At 45.0% G+C, this 17,631-nt stretch overlaps 1 protein-coding gene and 1 pseudogene across 8 annotated transcripts in view; one reads left to right on the top strand and one right to left on the bottom strand.

The window, feature by feature from the left end:
• The window catches only part of LOC102958789, a 9,551-nt pseudogene extending 3,997 nt beyond the window's left edge, over window positions 1-5,554 (top strand).
• A 1,342-nt stretch (window positions 5,555-6,896) lies between these two features.
• Window positions 6,897-17,631, bottom strand: part of HOPX (HOP homeobox) — a 30,881-nt gene continuing 20,146 nt past the window's right edge. For 3 of the 8 annotated variants that reach the window (XM_042984463.1, XM_042984458.1, XM_042984462.1), the window contains 2 exons: window positions 14,213-14,369; window positions 6,897-7,685 (listed from right to left, as the gene is read on the bottom strand). In XM_042984463.1, the coding sequence (XP_042840397.1) occupies window positions 7,608-7,685; window positions 14,213-14,356 (222 nt within the window). In that variant the 5' untranslated portion in view covers window positions 14,357-14,369 and the 3' untranslated portion in view covers window positions 6,897-7,607. The other 5 variants (XM_042984465.1, XM_042984464.1, XM_042984461.1 and 2 more) reach the window with 5 other exon arrangements.

The following is a 17,631-nucleotide window of genomic DNA, read 5'->3' as shown; positions in this document are numbered from 1 at the left end:
CCTGGATAGGAGTCCAGGGCTGATGTGATTGATGGTGTTGAGGGCTTTGGTAGATATTAGTTCTGTTGAAAAAATATTCCCAGCCTCCTTTCTCTGGAAATAAGGGAGGATTGTACTTCTCTGCCCCCTTGGGGTTAGATGGTGTCATGCAACTTGCTTTGGTCAGTGAAATGTAAGTGTGGGATGTGCCAGAATCATTTACTTGCCCATGTTTTCCCTGCCACTGAAATTTGCATGGAAGCATTATTAATATGAAGGACAGCCATCCTGAAAAACTTCTCAGAGCTGTAGCATATTTGTGGGAGTGAGAAATAAAACACTGTTTTTAAGCCACTGAGATTGGAAGTTGGTTGTTAATGCAGCTGTACCAGGTATTTTTGAATAATATGGAGACTCAGGCTCCTTTTGTTTTGTTGCCTTCCAAACTCTAAGGTGCTGCTGCCACCTACACAATCTGAGACAGCTCATTACCATAGTGACATTCTAGTTCAGGGAAGTGGGAAGAGAACAAGAGGGCACACATATTATTTTTAGAGGCATTAACCAGAAATAGCACACATCACTTCCTTTGGCATACCTAGTGCTTTAGTTATCTGTTGCTGCAAAACCAATGATCCAAAATATTAGCATATTAGAACAACAAATAGTTTTCAGGGGCAGCTTAGCTGGGTGGTTATATTTTAAGGGCTGGTGTTATCTGAAGGCTCAAAAGGGGCTGGTGGATGCACTTCCAAGCTCACTCACATAGTTGTTGGCAGACCTCTGTCCTCACTTGCTGTTGTCAGGAGGCCTTAATTGCTTGCCATATGGGCCTCTCCACAGGGCTGCTCCACATGGCAGCTGGCTTCCCCCAGAGCAAATAATCCCAAAGACAGACAGAGACAGAGAAAAGCTGCAGTGTCTTTTAACCTAATCTCGGAAGTGACACATCATCACACAGACCAACACTGGTACAATGTGGGAAGGGACTATGCAAAGGAGTGAATACCAGGAGGCAGAAATTGCTAGAGGCATCTTGGAAGATGGCTAAAAAAACCTAACAGTAAGAGAGGTGAGAAAAGTTCATCTATAGCTGGGCGGCCATCTCCTCAGATGAAACTGGAAGGGGAGAAGGGCAAAGTGGACACAAAGAATTCTCCACACTCTCTTCTAGCCACACAAGTATACATGTGCAATTGCCTTCTCATACATGAATATACAGTCTGTATCCTAAAAAAAATTCTAGGCTTCTGGATTGTAGTTCCTATGCTCCAGAGGATTCTTATCCTTAGGGTCACTAGCCCCAGAAATTTGCCTTCTTCACTCCCAGACAAGGCCAAATTCCCATGTAAAAAGCTTTTTAAGAAACAAGTGGGGAGAGGGAGCTTCCATCTGGAAGAAAGAATAAGAAAATCCTTCTGCATTGCTAATCTGGAACTCTAAGAATGAGTCATATGAACTATGAGTCATTTTGCCATTATATGTAAGTAGTTGGAGGAGTTACATAAATTGAGATTCAAATCTAATGTTTCTTATGTTTTTCCAAGTTTAGGTGGTAAACTCATAAAAAGACACAGTGAAATTTAAAAAAATTTTTTTAACATTTGTATATTGTTGAGAGACAGAGACAGAGAATGAGCAAGAGACGGGCAGAGAGTGAGGGAGACACAGAATCTGAAGCAGGCTGCTCCAGGCTCTGAGCTGTCACCACAGAGCCTGGCACGGGGCTCAAACCCATGAACTGCGAGATTATGACCTAAGCCCTGAGCCAAAGTCAGATGCTCAACCGACTGAGCCACCCAGGTACCCTGCTACACTGAAATCTTTAAAAAAATTTTTTTTAGTTTATTTATTTATTTTGAGAGAGAGTGGGGGACAGAGAGAGGGAGAGAGAGAGAATCCCATGCAGGCAGGCTCTGTGCTGTCAGCACAGAGCCCGACATGGGGCTTGAACCCACGAACTGTGAGACCATGACCTGAGCTGAAATCAAGAGTTGGATGCTTAACTAACTAAGCCACCCAGGTGCCCCACACTGAAAATTATATTCATAGGAGCACATCCCCAGTGTGGCAGCACTTAAATATCTGTAAGCATACAAATGATGGTGAAGGAGAAGGGAGAAGGTCTCTAGAAACCAATACTTCTTCATGCCTATAATTGTTTATGAAGAGCACAACAACATAGCACCAGGCTTCATAAAACCCCAAATCTTATTCTGCTGCCTTGCCAACATAAGCAGTGGCTGATGTCCCAGATCCTTGCCTGACTTATGTCCACTTCACTACCTCTCAGTACTTCCATCATGGGAAAAGAATGTGAAGTTTCAAATTATTTTTCTTATTGCCATTGTTATGACTAGCTACTTTGGCATTGAATTTGGACAGGGACACATTTGGAACAGTTGGTATCAGGTTTTAAAATGACCGTTTAGAAAAATAAAATAAAATAAAAAAAAAAATAAAATGACCGTTTAGTGGACAGTGGAATATGTGGAGCAAAATTTCTATGTGGAGATGGCAAGGGTTAAGAGAGAGTAGCAAATTGTCCCCACGAAGGTGACAAACTCCTATCTAATATACATTTGCACTTAGTTCAAAAAGGTATGTTCTGATGTCCATAAATTATCTACTTGTCATCTTGTCCTTTAATGTGCAAAACTATTTTTTTTCTCAAGTCCCCATCAATTGAGAAAAATCTGGTACTCTGCCCAATTATTTTCAAGGTTTATTGGCCTATATATCCCTGGTTAGTTTTTTACTTTGATTTCCTGTTTCTCCTGGACTCTTGATTATTCTAGTAGCTGATATTCCTTCTCCTATATACTCCTCTCACCCTTTCTTCACTCTGGCATTAGTCAGGATTCTTTTTGCTGCAAATGACAGATATACTGCAAGAAGAGAATTCGCTAGTTCACAGAGCCAGGAAGGCTGGGTAGCCTTGGGGAAGAGTGGGAAACCAGGGCCTCAGGACCTGATCTCCCTCTTGCCTTCTCTTTGAAACTCCCATCTCTGCCTGGTTTCATTCTCTTCCACTACAGAGTGCCCTTCTCATATGGTTGGGTAGATGACTGCTTGCAACCCTAGGCCTCTATCCTCATAACTCTCCATGCAAGAGCATAATAGAGAACTACCTCTCCAGATCCAATTGGGAAAACTCTGGTGAAGGACTTTGGCCCACATGAGGTCAAGAGCCCATACCTTGTTTGGGTCCCAGTGTGCACCGGGATATGGCATTGTGATTGGCCAACCTGGGTCACATGTCTGATTCTGAGTAGAGTGGGGATTCTGTGGTGCTGTGAGTAACTGGTCTACCAGGACCATATGAAGTAGGAGGAGTTCCCCAAATGTAAAGGGGTTCAGGAAGAAGAGAGCAGATAGAAGCAAATGTTTCTTCAGTCCACTGTGTGCCAAAAACAGCTCAAGCAGCTCCTTCCTCATCCCCTAAAGGATCACCATTGCAAGGTCGTTTGTGTAATGGAGCTTTCTTGAAGGTTGATGATTTAATCAATCATGCCTACATAGTGAAGCCTCCATAAAATCCCAAAAGTACAGGATTCACAGAGCTTCAGGATTGGTGAGCACGTGGAGGTGCTGGGAAGTATAGTGTGCCCAGAATGGTCATGGAAGCTCAGCACCCCTACCTTCTATATCCTCCATATGGCTGTTCCTGAGATATATTCTTTACAACAGACTGGACATCTAGTGAGTAAACTGTTTTCCTGAGTTCTGTGGACTATTCTAGGAAATTAATCACATCCAAGGAGGTGACCCTGGGAACTTCTGATATAAAACATCAAAAACTTGGGGCGCTGAGGTGGCGCAGTCAGTTAACAGACAACTCTTGGTTTCGGCTCAGGTCATGGTTTGTGAGTCTGAACCCCATGTCAGACTCTGTGCTGTGAGTGAGGAGCCAGCTTGGGATTCTCTCCATCTCTGTCTGTCCATCTGTCTGTCTCTCTGCCCCTCCCCTACTGGTGCTCTTTCTCTCTCTCTCTCTCTCTCAAAACAAACAAACAAACAAACAAACAAACAAACAAACAATTTTTAAAAAAACACGTTAAAAACATTCTCCCCTCAATATACCATAATATTGAAGTTAATAAGAGGTTACCTCTGGGTAGAGGAATCATGGGTAAATTTCATGGATTTTGTTGGTTTTATTATATGTTTCTGTTTTTTACTTATCTCTACTTCCACAATTAACAAATAAAATTGGTTCAAGGAAAACAAGGAAAAACAGAGCCTGCTGCCCCTGTGCTCTTTACCAAGAAATGCAAAACTCTTCCCACAAGCTTCCCACCTTCCCAACCCCATCCAAATCTTCATCCTAAGCCTCACTGGCCAGAGGGTATCACATGACCACCACAGCTCCAAGTGAGGTCAGAAAAATGAGTATTTCAATTTTCCAGCCTCTACAGCCTTGCCAGAGAAAGGTGGCAAAAGAGAAAGGTGTTTGGAGTATTACTGGTCTAAGCAGCCAACACTATATGCAATAGCAGAACTGGGACACCAGGTGAAGAAAGAGGGGTTGTGCAGTTTTTCTCAGTCTGGGGTGGGTGTTATCACTTTGGTGTGTGGCCCTGGTTGTCCCTATACAGGGGACACATACAGGTCTGGGTTCTCATACAGGTCTGGGTTCTCATTAAGACTTCTCTCAGGCATCAAAATGATCCTTGCCCCATTCTTGTTAGCACTTTATAGCAATAGTAATTATTATTACTATTTACAAAATGCTTTTTTTGAAGCAGAGTATTTCCATCCTTGTATTACAGTTGAAAGAGTAAACTCAGGAAGGTTAGTATTATTAACAAATCTGTATTTAAAAGGGCACTGACTTTCCCTGTCACTGCTGAGCCTCCAAAGCAGAGGCTCTAGTACATTCGAGATTCACCTCTACCTCTTCCCCACCACCAGGGGCAAGGAAGGCATTGCAGCTGGTGGTATAATAGAGGTTGATACTGCTTTACCAGAAATGCTGAAGACTGGCCTCACCTATGATGGCCTAGCACAGGGAATTCCCAAGCTGCCAAAGCCTTAGACAAGCACCAAGCCCATCTTGTGTGCTTGCATCCGACTGTGATGAGCCAATGTATGTCAAGATGGTGGAGGCCCTTTGTGCTGAACACCAAATCCACCTAATTAAGGTTGATGACAACACAAAACTAAGGGAATGGGTAGGCCTCTGTAAAACTGTTGGAGAGGGAAAACCAGAAAACGGTTGGTTGCAGTTGTGTGGTAGCTCAGGACTACGGCAAAGACTCTCAAGCCAAGGATACCATTAAGGAGTACTTCAAATGCAAGAAATGAGTAAATAAAAAACTTGGCACTTGTTTAAACAAACTAGTTAATTAGTTAAAAGGACACAGAATTTCATTTTCTCCCAGCATGTGCCATTCAAGGACTCTTGACTCTTGGGCCTGGTGAACACAGGAAGTGATCCTTCTGTCACAAATGGTGCTTCTTGGTGCCAAGGTATACTCTCTGCCCAACTGGTTAACACCTCTTGTCTTGGGTGCATTGTTCTTGAATCATGTCTCTGGTGTGCTAGAAAGACTTCTGACGTGGGTCTTAGACATGGTTTAGTGTCTCTTTCAGGACCTGACATGGGTAAATCACTATGCTCTGCATCAGCTTTGCCCAGAGTCATTTTTTTCCTGTTAGCCACTGTCTGTGAAAGTAAAGAAAGTTCTCTCTATGCAGGTATTGATTATGTGCACACATTCTTGCCTCATCTCCACCTTCTCCTTTTATTCTTTCCAGAAAGTGATGTCAGCATCCAGCCCTGGTGCTGAGAGATGCTGAGGGCACCACTAATTAGGTTGCAGGGGAGCATGCCAGATGAGGCTATTCTTTCAGACCCTGGGTTGCTGTGTGTTGTTTACAGAAGAAATGTCTTAAGGTAAAGGGAGAGGAAGCTTGCCAAGGACGTTTAATGGGATCTTGTAAACATTTGTATATTGAATGACTGTTAGTGTTTCTTACTCTGGGCTCTTTATTTTGAAGATCGAAAAAAATTGTGCCTGCATTGTGGGTAAGAGTTCAGAAGTGTAGACTACTGTCACTCCAGGTTGGGTTGGCCGACCCTGCTAGTGGTCTTTCCCATATCTACCCTCTCCTTCCTTCTAACCAACAGAACCCTGTTTTGTTCAAGGCAGCAATATGCCCAGTTAAAAATGTTCACTTTCCTAGCCTCCCCTGCAGTTAGGCATGGCCATGTGACTCAATTCTGGCCAATGAGATGTAGGTGAAAGTTGCTAAGTGGGGGCCTCCAAGAAACGTTTTGTAAAGGGCAGAGACTTAGCTGGCATTTGCCCCTCCCCCTCTTTTTTTTGTTTGAAATGCAGACTCAATGGCCAACCATCCACCTGGTATCCATGAACACAAAAGCTACATGTTAAAGATGACAAAGTAGGAAGAAAGAATGACCATAGGTCCTTGACAACATCAGGGAGTCACTTACCTGCTGCTGTCCCATATAAAAACAATCATGTAATCAATTAAATAAAAAAGCCTATTTGGTTAATACATCGTAATTGAGTTACTGGTCCATGTAATCAAATACACTCTTAACTGATAGACTATTTAGGTATTTAATGTGCTGTAATAGAAAATGGACACAAATTGCCTGTAGGGTCTGTGAGAGAATGTGCTGCTCACCCTCACGTGTGCATATACACCACTTGGGGAACCTTGTTAAAAATGCGGGTCCAGATTCAGTAGGTCTGGATTGAAGTCTGAGATTCTGCATTTCTCAGAAGCTTGCAGCTAATGCTGATGATGCCAGGCCTGGACCACACTTTGAGTAGCAAGGACTTAGAAAATGACAGCTCTTTTGTCAGTCTGCTCCTGTGTTGGAGCTATTCTGTTTCTCTTTGATAAGCTTATTTGGTTAAAAATCTGGAGAGGACTCAGTGCATTTTCAACAAAAAGGCTTTTATTTAGAATATCATTTCAGAGACAAAAAGCAGTTCATTTTGTTTAGTAAAATACATTTAACAAATGCATTTAAATAAGGTAAATTCAAGACTTTTGTAGATTTTTTTCTTACTTGATCTTCTGCCAGGTGGAGTTTCTGTCTTCCAGCCTAACTGGGTTCTTTCCAAGTTAATGCAGCTATAATCCAAGGAAGTGCTTTATGAAATCCAAATGACTCAAATCTCCCTCTGTATTCTCACTTAATTTCAATGTATTAAATGCAACATAAGGAAAACCACTTAGGAAAGTAGAATTGGAAGGAAATGCTCCCCCTCCTTGGTCATGTTATCTTTTCAACAGAGGCCTTGCCTACTCTGAAATGGATGGCAAAAATAAATTGGTACTGGGAGGTGATGGTCGGAAGCAAACCAGATGATTTTCACACCATCCATCATCAACACCCAAAGGGAAATGCAAGCCCCACCACTTTCCAGCCAAGACACTTCTTTACACAGAAGCTACATATAGCTTCCTATTGTTATTTTCTTTTCTAGTTATGTACATTTAAAAAATACAACATTGTGTTAAATAGCAGGACAGCTAACAATGGAACACACAGCACTACACTGAAAAACCAAAAAAGCTTGGTTAAGCTGAGGAGAGAAACAGCGGATGGTCTTCATGGAGGGAAGCTGCTGGTGCCCACCATCTCCTTAGTCTGTCACGGATCTGCACTCTGAGGGTAGGCCTTCCGACCGCCGCCACTGAGCCAGGCGCTGCTTAAACCATTTCTGGAGGAGGGAAATGTATAAAATTACTTGTCACATACTAAACAAGTGAAACATCCCTTCCCTTTCTACAAGGTAGCCTCTGTGGTCTAGCTGGAAAGGAGGAGCAAGGAATGTGTCCATGGGAATGGTTTTTCTCATTGTGACACTTGTCTTCCCTGCTTTGGGACCTTTGCACATGCTATTTCCTATGCTTAGCATGTTCTATCTTCATGCTTTACCTGATGATCTCCCTCTCATCCTCAGGTCTCTATTTAAATAGAACCTGCTCGACAAAGGCTTCCCTAACCACCTGATCTAAAATGGGTTCTCCACTCATCTCCTTATTCTCTATTTTAATACTTTGTTACCTTCACAGAATTTTTAATATCTGGAATTACTATGTTTATTCACTTGTTTGCAGTCTACATTTCCTTCTAGAAGATCCATGAAAGCAGAGACTGTATTCATCTTATCATCATTGATTGCATACTTAGGCCCTTAGCACAAGGGCTTAACAGAGATTAATTAGTGTTTCTTGAATGAAAGAAAGAAATTGAAGCATCTCCTTGATGCCCCAGATAAATCTCTATAGCCACTATATCTCAGCCATGTGTGGTGATCTCATCAAGGACCCTGGTCATTAGAGGTGCTTAGTAAGTACTTGTTAAATAAAATGAATGGAAAGCAGAGTACTAGGCAACCTCAAGGCACTCCTTGGGGATCCATGGAATAGATTAGCCCAAACTTTCCTGCTGCAGGGCTGCTGAGCAGTGAGAGTAGAGTGGGCCCTCCCAGCTTACTCAGAATCTTCTAGCTCTGTGTGACCCAGATATGCTCATCTCACACAAGAGACCATGGATTTAGGGAAGGCCCCAGATGGGATGCTTCTAGACATGATACCCTGTGAGGGCTAAAACACTTAAATAAGTTTTTTTAATGTTTATTTTTTGAGAGACAGAGACAGAGTGTGAGTAGGGGAGAGACAGACAGAGAGGGAGACACAGAATCTGAAGCAAGCTCCAGGCTCTGAGCTATCAGCACAGAGCCCGATGCGGGGCTCAAACTCACAAACCGTGAGATCATGACCTAAGCCAAAGTGGGACGTTTAACCGACTGAACCACCCAGGTGCCCCTAAAACACTTTTTTATGTTGGGGGGCTGCCTTTTATTATGCTACTGAGGGGTGGAAGGTTCTGCAAAGAGAAGAAAAGGAGATAAGAGGAGATAAGGGTTGGGAATAGGCTAGGGTATGGATCAGGTTGTCCAGGATGAAACTGGGATTTCTGAAAAAACAATGTTGAAGAGGAACTAGTGAGGAAACAAGCAGCATGTACTGATCCTCATGGGAGAGGATGAGTCAGAGGGCCCTGTGGGAAGTCAGACCACCAGGCTTTATTCTTCTGTTTCCCAGCCTTTCACACATCATGGCATACATTGAGAATGATGATATTTTCATGTCACGCTGGTATAGACAGGCAAGTTGCTTGGGTAGGTGACCACTGAGGGCTCTGTAGTCCCGAGTCCTACCAATAGGAAGCTCTATAGTGATCAACTGGCTATGAGAACTTGAGGAAGCTCCTTAAAAACAGTGCCAGTCAGTTCAACTCGAGAGGTAAGCTTAGAGGGTCTTTACTGTCCCTTCTGGGGTTTTTTAAATTCACCTATTCTAGAGGTAAGCACATGAAGGCACAGAAAAGAAGCAGAAAGAACACAGCTATAGGATGGACACCAGACCTGTGATGTGCTGATGGAGATGGTATGGTAAGAAATATCCAGAGGGCTCAGACTTAGTATGCCCAGATGCAGATTCAACCTCAGGACAAATAGGGTGGGCTCTAGGGTCATGCTGGGGAAGGTCTCATCCCCGCAGAGATCTAGGGAACTGAAAGGCAGTTCAGCATAAGCCCAAGATCAGAAGAAAGGGTGAGAACCACTGGGGAAGGAGTGCTTCTAGGTGTCAAGGCCTATAGAGCTAGAGGGAGTGGGGCCACAGAACCATTTGGGGCTCTGCACTAAAGCTAAGCTGGCTGAAGAGCATGGGACCATACTTATAACTTGCCCTAACTGTACAACAGAGTTTACACACTAAAATGCCTTACAAGGCTGTCAAGACCAGTTGTCTTATACTTTGTACTGTGGGGTGGCAGCAGGGAAAAGTAATCTAAAACCAGGGGCAGCAGACTACCTCTAGGGGAGACTTCTCTTTGAAGGTTGCTCTCCAGGTACCATTTTCTGTTCCTGGAGATCACTAACCTTAGGGAGAAGAGAACTCATGTAACTTTGGTGGCTTTAACCAAAGTTCTATTGCTAATGGTAGGTGCATTTTCTTATGTAATCTGCATGTGTTTAGTTAACTCTGGAATCTGATGTGGGAGCAGCATGGCTCTAGTTTCACTAATGAGGTAGCTCTGTGGGGGTTTGGAGGCTACAAGGTCTGATTCAATAGGATTTCCAGTTACTAGGGCTGAATAAATGGCCACGTTTTCAAGACTGACTAATTAAAACTTGGAGGAGGAAAGTTTCATTTTCTATCAGGATTCATTTAAGACAAAATGATTGAGCTGGCCTTATTCAGAAGAGCCACCCATACCTTTCTACTAGTAATGAATATTAATGTACAGTTACCAAAAATAACTTCAGCAAGGACCACATTCGTCAATTGTAGAGTTGGCATCCAAATGCCTAACAAAGTGAACCCTAGTGTTGGGGGATGGGACGAGGTTCAAGAAAAGCTCAACGCTTTTCTAAAGATTTTATATTTTAAATCAAGTATGTTTATTATAATTTAGCAAGCCAGCTGCTCTCCAACAAAAACCACTAAACACCTTGCTTGCTTCTTTTCCCCTTAAGAGCTGAACCTTATCACATCTCACTCGCATCAATACTAATTTTCCACCTGGCTTTATCCTTCTCTTCCTTGTTTCAGTCATCCCCTGGGAAAGACATTCATCCCTCACTGGCTTATAAATGAATGCCCTCATTACCTCACCCCATTGATGGAGATTTATTTACTCTGAGTGAAGAGATGATAATTAGACACTGTGATTGGGAGGGGTTGAGGCAAAATAATATTGTTCCTGTCCTTTTCTCTAGTAACATTTTCTTCATTTCACAGGGAGACCTTTAGAGGTTTTTATTCCACTGATAAAATGGCCAACAACTAAAACCACTGAGTTCTGGGAATAGTCCCAGGGTATTAAGAGGAGATAAAAAATACTGGAAACCTCTCTAAGAACCAACGCCAACTACACTAGCTTGAATCAGTGATAATAGAAAATGGCAGATCTTCCCGACCTCCCACGGGACTGATAGAAGAGCTTTCCCAGCCCCTTCTCACACTGACTTAAAAAAAATAGAGGCACAGGGGTTGGGAATCTGTAAGGTTTATCTAATTTAAATGTAGGAGATATCTTTTTACTGTCATGAGAAAAACCGATCCTAGGATCCCAGCAAATGCAACTTAAAAAGTTAAACATCAGAGCACCCTTCACCTCACTCCCCATTCCTACAGGTATCTCCCCATAGCAGAGAACATTGTTCTAGGATGGGACAGTCATACAGAAGTCATCAGAGCCCCCAGAGAATGGTTCAAACTTCTAGTCCCTCTTGCCCCTGCCAAAGTATTAGCAATGTGAATCAGCTTTAGTTAACTATCTCACAGAAGCATCTCATGCTTCTTTGTCTTCTACTAAAGTAGTACTTGTTCTGTGAAATTGAAGAATATGATTCCAATTCTGGAGGTGGGTGGTGTTAGGGGTGAGGGATCAGGCATGAGAAATAAATATTATTTTGGCTCTGGTGATCTTTCCCTGTGGAAAGGGGCAATACAGATAAAGAATAGAAATAGGGGATGTGCTGATACCAGACACAGCTTATATGTAAGCCCAGTAGACCCTGGCCTTCATGGAGTTATTTAAAGAGTCCCTGCAAAACCTTCCAGAAATAAAAATAATTTTATATGCACCTGGAAGTTCACCATTCGGCATTATATCTCCAGAAGACACTTTTCAAAATATAAGTGTTGTTTGAGAAGATTAAAGAAGAAACCATTCTTACCAACCAGTGCACATGGGGGTGGGGTGAGCTGGAAAAGAGTTTGGGTGGAAAGGATGGGAAGTTGGAAAATGAGACCCAACCAAGGAAGGAGTGACAGAGGGCAGACACCCCGAGGAAGACTCTTCCCCTGAACTTGCTAAATTTTATCTCCCTCTGAGCTCTGGGGTCTCAGATGCTTTGTGCGTCTACACAGGAAGGCTGTGGGAGGGGGTGGGGGTGGGGCAAGAAGAGCTGTGGCAGCCTCAGGGAGGAAGAAGGTGGTGGCCCCAAGGCAGGAAAAGGAAGCCAGAGGCCCTGCTCTGAGGTGACTCACCTCACACCCATTCATTTCAGGGTTGCATCTACCATTTGCTCATCTGAGGAGGGCAGAAGAGAGGCAATGGAGAAAAGCTGCCCAAGGGGGCAGGTGAACCTTCCATCACAAGTCTGAATTGACCTCAGTCACAGAAAGAATCAGGTGCCCTTTCTTTCTTCCTGCCCCTCACCTGATTTCATTTCAGTTCTTTCATATAAGGTGACTCTCAAGAAAAGATTGAACATAGCCAGGATGACTGTGGTGTAATGTATGGTTTCCCACACCCCACCCCACCCCCTGGCAAGAAATACAATGTAAATTGAATTTTCAGTCCTCCCCTCCCTCTCCAAGTTGGTTCCTCTCTCTCTCTCTCTGTCAAGACAACAAGGTAGTCAGGAGTCTGGATTGTGACTCAGACTGCCACGGTTCAAATTCTAGCTCTGTTACTTCCTAGTTGTGGCCTTGGGCCAGTTTCTTAACCTTTCTGTGCCTTGGTTCTCTTATCTGTCCAACTGAGCTAATACTACCTACCGTATAGCACTGTTGTGACAAGTGATTTAATACTTGGAGGGTGACTGGAACAATACCTGGCAAGTATCAGTCATCACAAAGGGCAACATAATTATTCTGCCTTACAGGTAAGGGTGATCTGTGGTGGAATCAGAGGCTGAGAAGAGCTCAGACCCCTAGTTGGTACAGTGCCCACAATAAATCCGCAGCCTTCTTTTTAATAGATGAGTTCTTATCTCTGTGATCACTCTTCTACATATAGTGTGGGATTTTAAATGATAAAGCTTCAGCAGGCTGCCTCCTCAGGGGGTTCCAAGAAACATGAACTGTTAGACTTGGGTTACAGTAAGTCACCTTCCATTAAGTTCTGGTTAGTCAGACAGCTATTCCCTTTGCTAAAAACAGATACACTTGACTTTCTATCTGACCTAGGAACGGCAGGATTTTCTATGGGCAATTTCTCCAAAGTGCATCTGGCTTAATTAGTAAAAGTCATTTTAGACTTGGGGTCCAGGGTCTTGGTTTGACGATACACTGAAGCACCCTTTACAAGCTTTAAAGCCTCACCTAAGTATGGTTCAAGATGAGGAGAGGTCAAAGTGCTTGATGCTCTAATCTATAAAATGGGAAGAATGAGAATGTCTCTAGAGTTGAGACTAGGAGTGTGGAAGTGCTTTGGGCTCCCGTGGGAGAGATGCTAGAGTGGTTCCAAGTAGTAGTATCTTCATGCATAACTAATTGTCTTTCCATGACCAAAGGGAAAATAGAAGTCAGATAAACTCTGGACAGGGTTTTAAAAAACAGGCAGCTGAAGGGGTCAACATTGCACCTGAAGGTTAATAATCATGGGCATTGTTGCATTCACCATCTACCCTAAACAAATTTCCCAATAACACAGGTGCTTTTAAAAATAGATACATCAATCTAATGCACTTAAGGGGACATCTGCTTCCACTCCCTTCAGTCGTGATGTCAGATGCTTACCTTCTTGGAAAACTCCAGAAAAAAGACTGGAATTTTTTAAAATGTGAAATCTCCCTCAATATATGCAATGTTAGCTCTGCAGCTAAGGAGAAGCTGCAATGTGACCGGGTAGAAAGAGCAAGCTTAAAGACCCTTGCCATCCTGGCGGTTCTCTCCCTCTTGGCCTTAGTTTCCTGGGTTGCCAAAGCCAGGACTGAGTTTACAGCTGATCGTTTAAGGTCCCTTTCAGCTTTGAGACTCTGGCCGAGAATACTTTTGAGGGCGCTGGGCTCAGAGAGCGCAAGCAGGCACCTCTTCCGAAAGTTGCGCCCACAGCCCAGGGGAGAAGTTGAGTGGCGGTGCCGGATGGGGGGTGGGGGGGGGGGCGGTGAGAGTGGACCAGGGACGCAGCTCCTAACCTGGAGAGAGAAGAGCGCGTTTCTCCCGGGCTGTGGGGAGAGTGGAAACGCACGGAGAAGGAAGGGTGATCGTGAGGTTTCTGAATGGTGCCTGGGGGAGCTGGGACTGGGGGCAGACAGGGCGCCCCCGGAGCCGGGAAGCTGGGATGCGGCGGTGGAGCGCAGCGGCGTTTGAACTCCCGGGGTGCCGGCAGAAGCGACGGAAGACAGGGGGAGGGCGGCGAGGTGGGAGTCGAGCGCGAGGGGGACCCAGCATTCGCGAGACGGCCGCGGCGGGCAAGGGGTCGGGGCGCGTGGGGGCTCACCTGGGTCTCCTCCTCGGAAAGGCCGGCCTCGGCGGCGATGAGGCACAGCGTGGTTGGGTCCGGGTGCTTGTTGACCTTGTTGAAGTTGTATTCCAGGATCTCCACCTGGTCCTCGGTGGGGCCGCTCGCGGTCTCCGCCGACATGGTCTCGGCGCGCCTGCGGGGAGGGAAGGAGCGGCGGCGGTGAGCGAGGCCGCGGGCGGACGGGTCGTGCGGAGGGACGGAGATCCCGGGCGCGGCCGGCCCGGCACCTCTGCGCGCGGGGCTGTCCCCTCCCGCGGGCGCACGGTCGCGCGGGTCCCCGGGCTCCTGGCCGGGCGCGCCGAAGGGTCCCACCGCAGAGCCGCGCGTCCTCCGGCCTCCGGGCCTGCCCGGCGGTTCTCACGGCAACTTTCCGCGGGGCCCGGGGCCGGGGCGGCGGAGGACGATGACGCGCCCTCCTGGCCCGGAGGCTCCCAGGAACGAGCGGAGGAGGCTCGGCGGCGGTTTTGAAAATCGCCTTCAAAGGGACAGCCCTGACAGATCGCGGGGGTGGGGACACACCTCACCGGAACGCGTCGTTCTGTCTCTAACGTGGTTTAGCCTAGGAGGGCTGTACACCCCACCCCTACTACAAAGAAATGACCCGGACAGCAGTTACTTCTTGAAGGGGGCGGGGGGCGCGCCGGGAGCAGCACTTTTCATCTCCCCCTTTCACGTCGTTCCCTCCTGGAGTTCTCAAGGCCGGTAGCTGAGAGCATCAGGAGAAATGCTCACCTGAGGGCTTGTGTGAGTCACTCTGCAGTCTGCAGCCTGCTTCGCCATCCCTCCCACCCCTCCACCCCCGTTTTTCTAACTAAAGCCGAGAATCCACAGCCTCCCCTCAACGCGCGGTTCACTGCCTAGCGCTGTCTGGACATTGTAGCAGGGCGTACGTGGTCGAGAGCCCGCTTCATTACCAACTTCAAAGTCTCTCGTATTTTCCTTACTTCAGAGCCAAACATTGCTTTAGCAAATTCTGGGTACCACGACTTCCTGCTGCACCCTTTCCATACTTAAATAGCCTCTGAGCTGGGGCAAAACGAAACCAAACCAAACAAACAAACAAGGCAGATGTGCACCTCTCCTCCCCCTTCTCACAATTTAAGATGTAGGGAGGTGTAGGAAGTTACAGTCTTGAAGACCTTGGCTGAGGGTTTGGTACAAACAGGTCAGGACTTGACTTTGCTGACAGTAAAAGACATGCACAAGTGTGGGAATCACGTTGGTTTGTTGTTTAAACAAACAATTGCAAAATCATCCAGCATAATCCTGAGTAGGTTTTGATGTGGTTGGTGCCTGGAGAGGAGCCACACTTCACTGATCTACCTGCATAGTGTACCTGATGCTGTTACAACCTTCTCTACTGTGACCTGCAGCTTGTGCTCCCTAATAAATGTCTTTACCTCTCCTCTGGGCCACTTGAAGAGGCTTTCAGGTAGGACAAGAAGCCATTCTACTGTAAGAGAGTCTTGGGCTCAAGGCACTTGTCCTATTACAGTGAAATCTTCCTGTTTTTAGGGTGTTATGTGCCCTCCCATTGAAAAATCTGTACCAATGGCTCCCGTCACAGTGCTCACAGGCTTAAGCCAGGTCAGAAATGCCTCCTCTCCTGTTGACACCTATCTCCCCTTTTCTTTGACCCAGAAGTTCAGAACTGGAGAGAAACTTGGAGATTAACTTCTCTGGTCCTCTCCTGGAACAGCCCAGGATGTTGGCACAGGGAGACTGAGGCACAGGAAGACTCACTATCCCAGCGTTGCCCAGTGAGTGACCAGCACCCTGGAGGGAAAAGCCTTAGCTTCAGTGTCAGTCCTGTGCTCTGCGAGACCCTTCTCAGCAGCCCATTATATCTTTAGTTTGGCAGAAAAAATCAGGAGGGCAACAATTTAAAGGCAGGGGCTTTTGAATGAGCATTGGCTGTCTTCTAGAATACCAATTCCAGCCAAAGCTGCCCACTGGAACCACTCACCACTGTCCATTTTGCCTAAAAGAACACAGGAGAGGGGAAATGACAGCCTCTGATTTCTTACCCCAGAAAGTTTCCAGCTAATTCCATTGACACAATGATACTCCCTCTTCTCCGTGAAATTTTTGCTTCTTTGTAGGATCCTCAGTCCTTCAGAAATATTAACCAAAGGTATGGATTTCTAAACTGGACTCAGGTTCAAGGACTGTTCTGCATGTACTTCCTTCTCTCTGTTACATATTTGCTATTAAATAACTCAAGGGCTGCTACTGTCCTTACATTTAAGCAGGTGCATTTTCTCTTATATTTTTGTGACTTCCTATTACAGGACTTTGTATGAGGTTTCATGGGTAGCTTCCGGTTGACTTTGAAGTACTCCTTGGGTTACTTGGCTGAGGGCCACTGGACTTGCTCGGCTGCTAAGGAGACTCGTGGGCAGTCCTTTTGAAAGTACGTATTTCTCCAAGGTACACCAAACAAACAAGCTTGATTTCTAGAAATGGGGACGAAAGATCTGACCTCTATAGTCAGATCTATCTACTGTTTCTCCACAAAACTCAGTTTCTGTTATCTCAGTCCTCTTTGGTGGACAAGTGTTTGCAGCCGGTACTTGGTTTCTTCTCTCCCTCTCTTTTAAAGGAAATTTAAAAACCAAATCACCCTAGTAACCTTGGCTTTGTAAAACTTCTCAACTCTTTCCAGTGAGGAAACCATTGAAAAGCTTCTCTGAAGGTAGTCTAAACACTTGCAGATGAAAAGAACTAAAAATATTTTAAAGCTTCTTAAACTTTAATCTCTGCATAAGTTCTATTGTTGCTGTGGTTATAGTTCTATCTTCTGAAACATTCAAGAGTAATTTGTCCTGTGGTTATGTTTTCTTTTGTGGTTGGAAAGGCCATGCATAAATCTTTTCAAGAGGTTAAATGAAAACTGCTGGCTCTTTCCTAAATGAATTCCAACACCTGGTTAGACAGTTTTACTCTTGTCCCCTAAGCCTGTAGTTATTTATTTTAAAGGTATTTATTATATGAACTAGCTCACAGAGAGTGCTACAAACTGGTAACCTTCTAACATTGCTGTGGGCTCATATTTACCATTTTCTCCCTCTCCCAGCCATCTGGTCTCTTTGTAAAGCCATTAATATCAAACCAAATGGTTATCAGTGGTAGATACTCCTCAGAAACAGTCCCATGGTGAGCTGGCCAAAAGAGAAAAAAAGCTGTTGAATCATTTTTTAGGGCCATCTCCCAATTTTCTTTAGCCCAAATCCCCTTTATATTCACTGTGGACTTTCAGGAAGCAATGGGCTCTTGAAGCATTTACTATTTTCGTAAGTGAGAAAAATAATGTGCTGCTCTATCCACAAGAGAAATGGAGGGTCTTTGGATGGGGTTAGAGTCTCCCATATTCATCAGTTACAGAACTACTCTGG

This window comes from Panthera tigris, chromosome B1 (genome assembly GCF_018350195.1).
Source record: "Panthera tigris isolate Pti1 chromosome B1, P.tigris_Pti1_mat1.1, whole genome shotgun sequence".
Lineage (NCBI taxonomy): Eukaryota > Metazoa > Chordata > Mammalia > Carnivora > Felidae > Panthera > Panthera tigris.
This window is presented reverse-complemented; position numbering and strand designations above follow the sequence as displayed.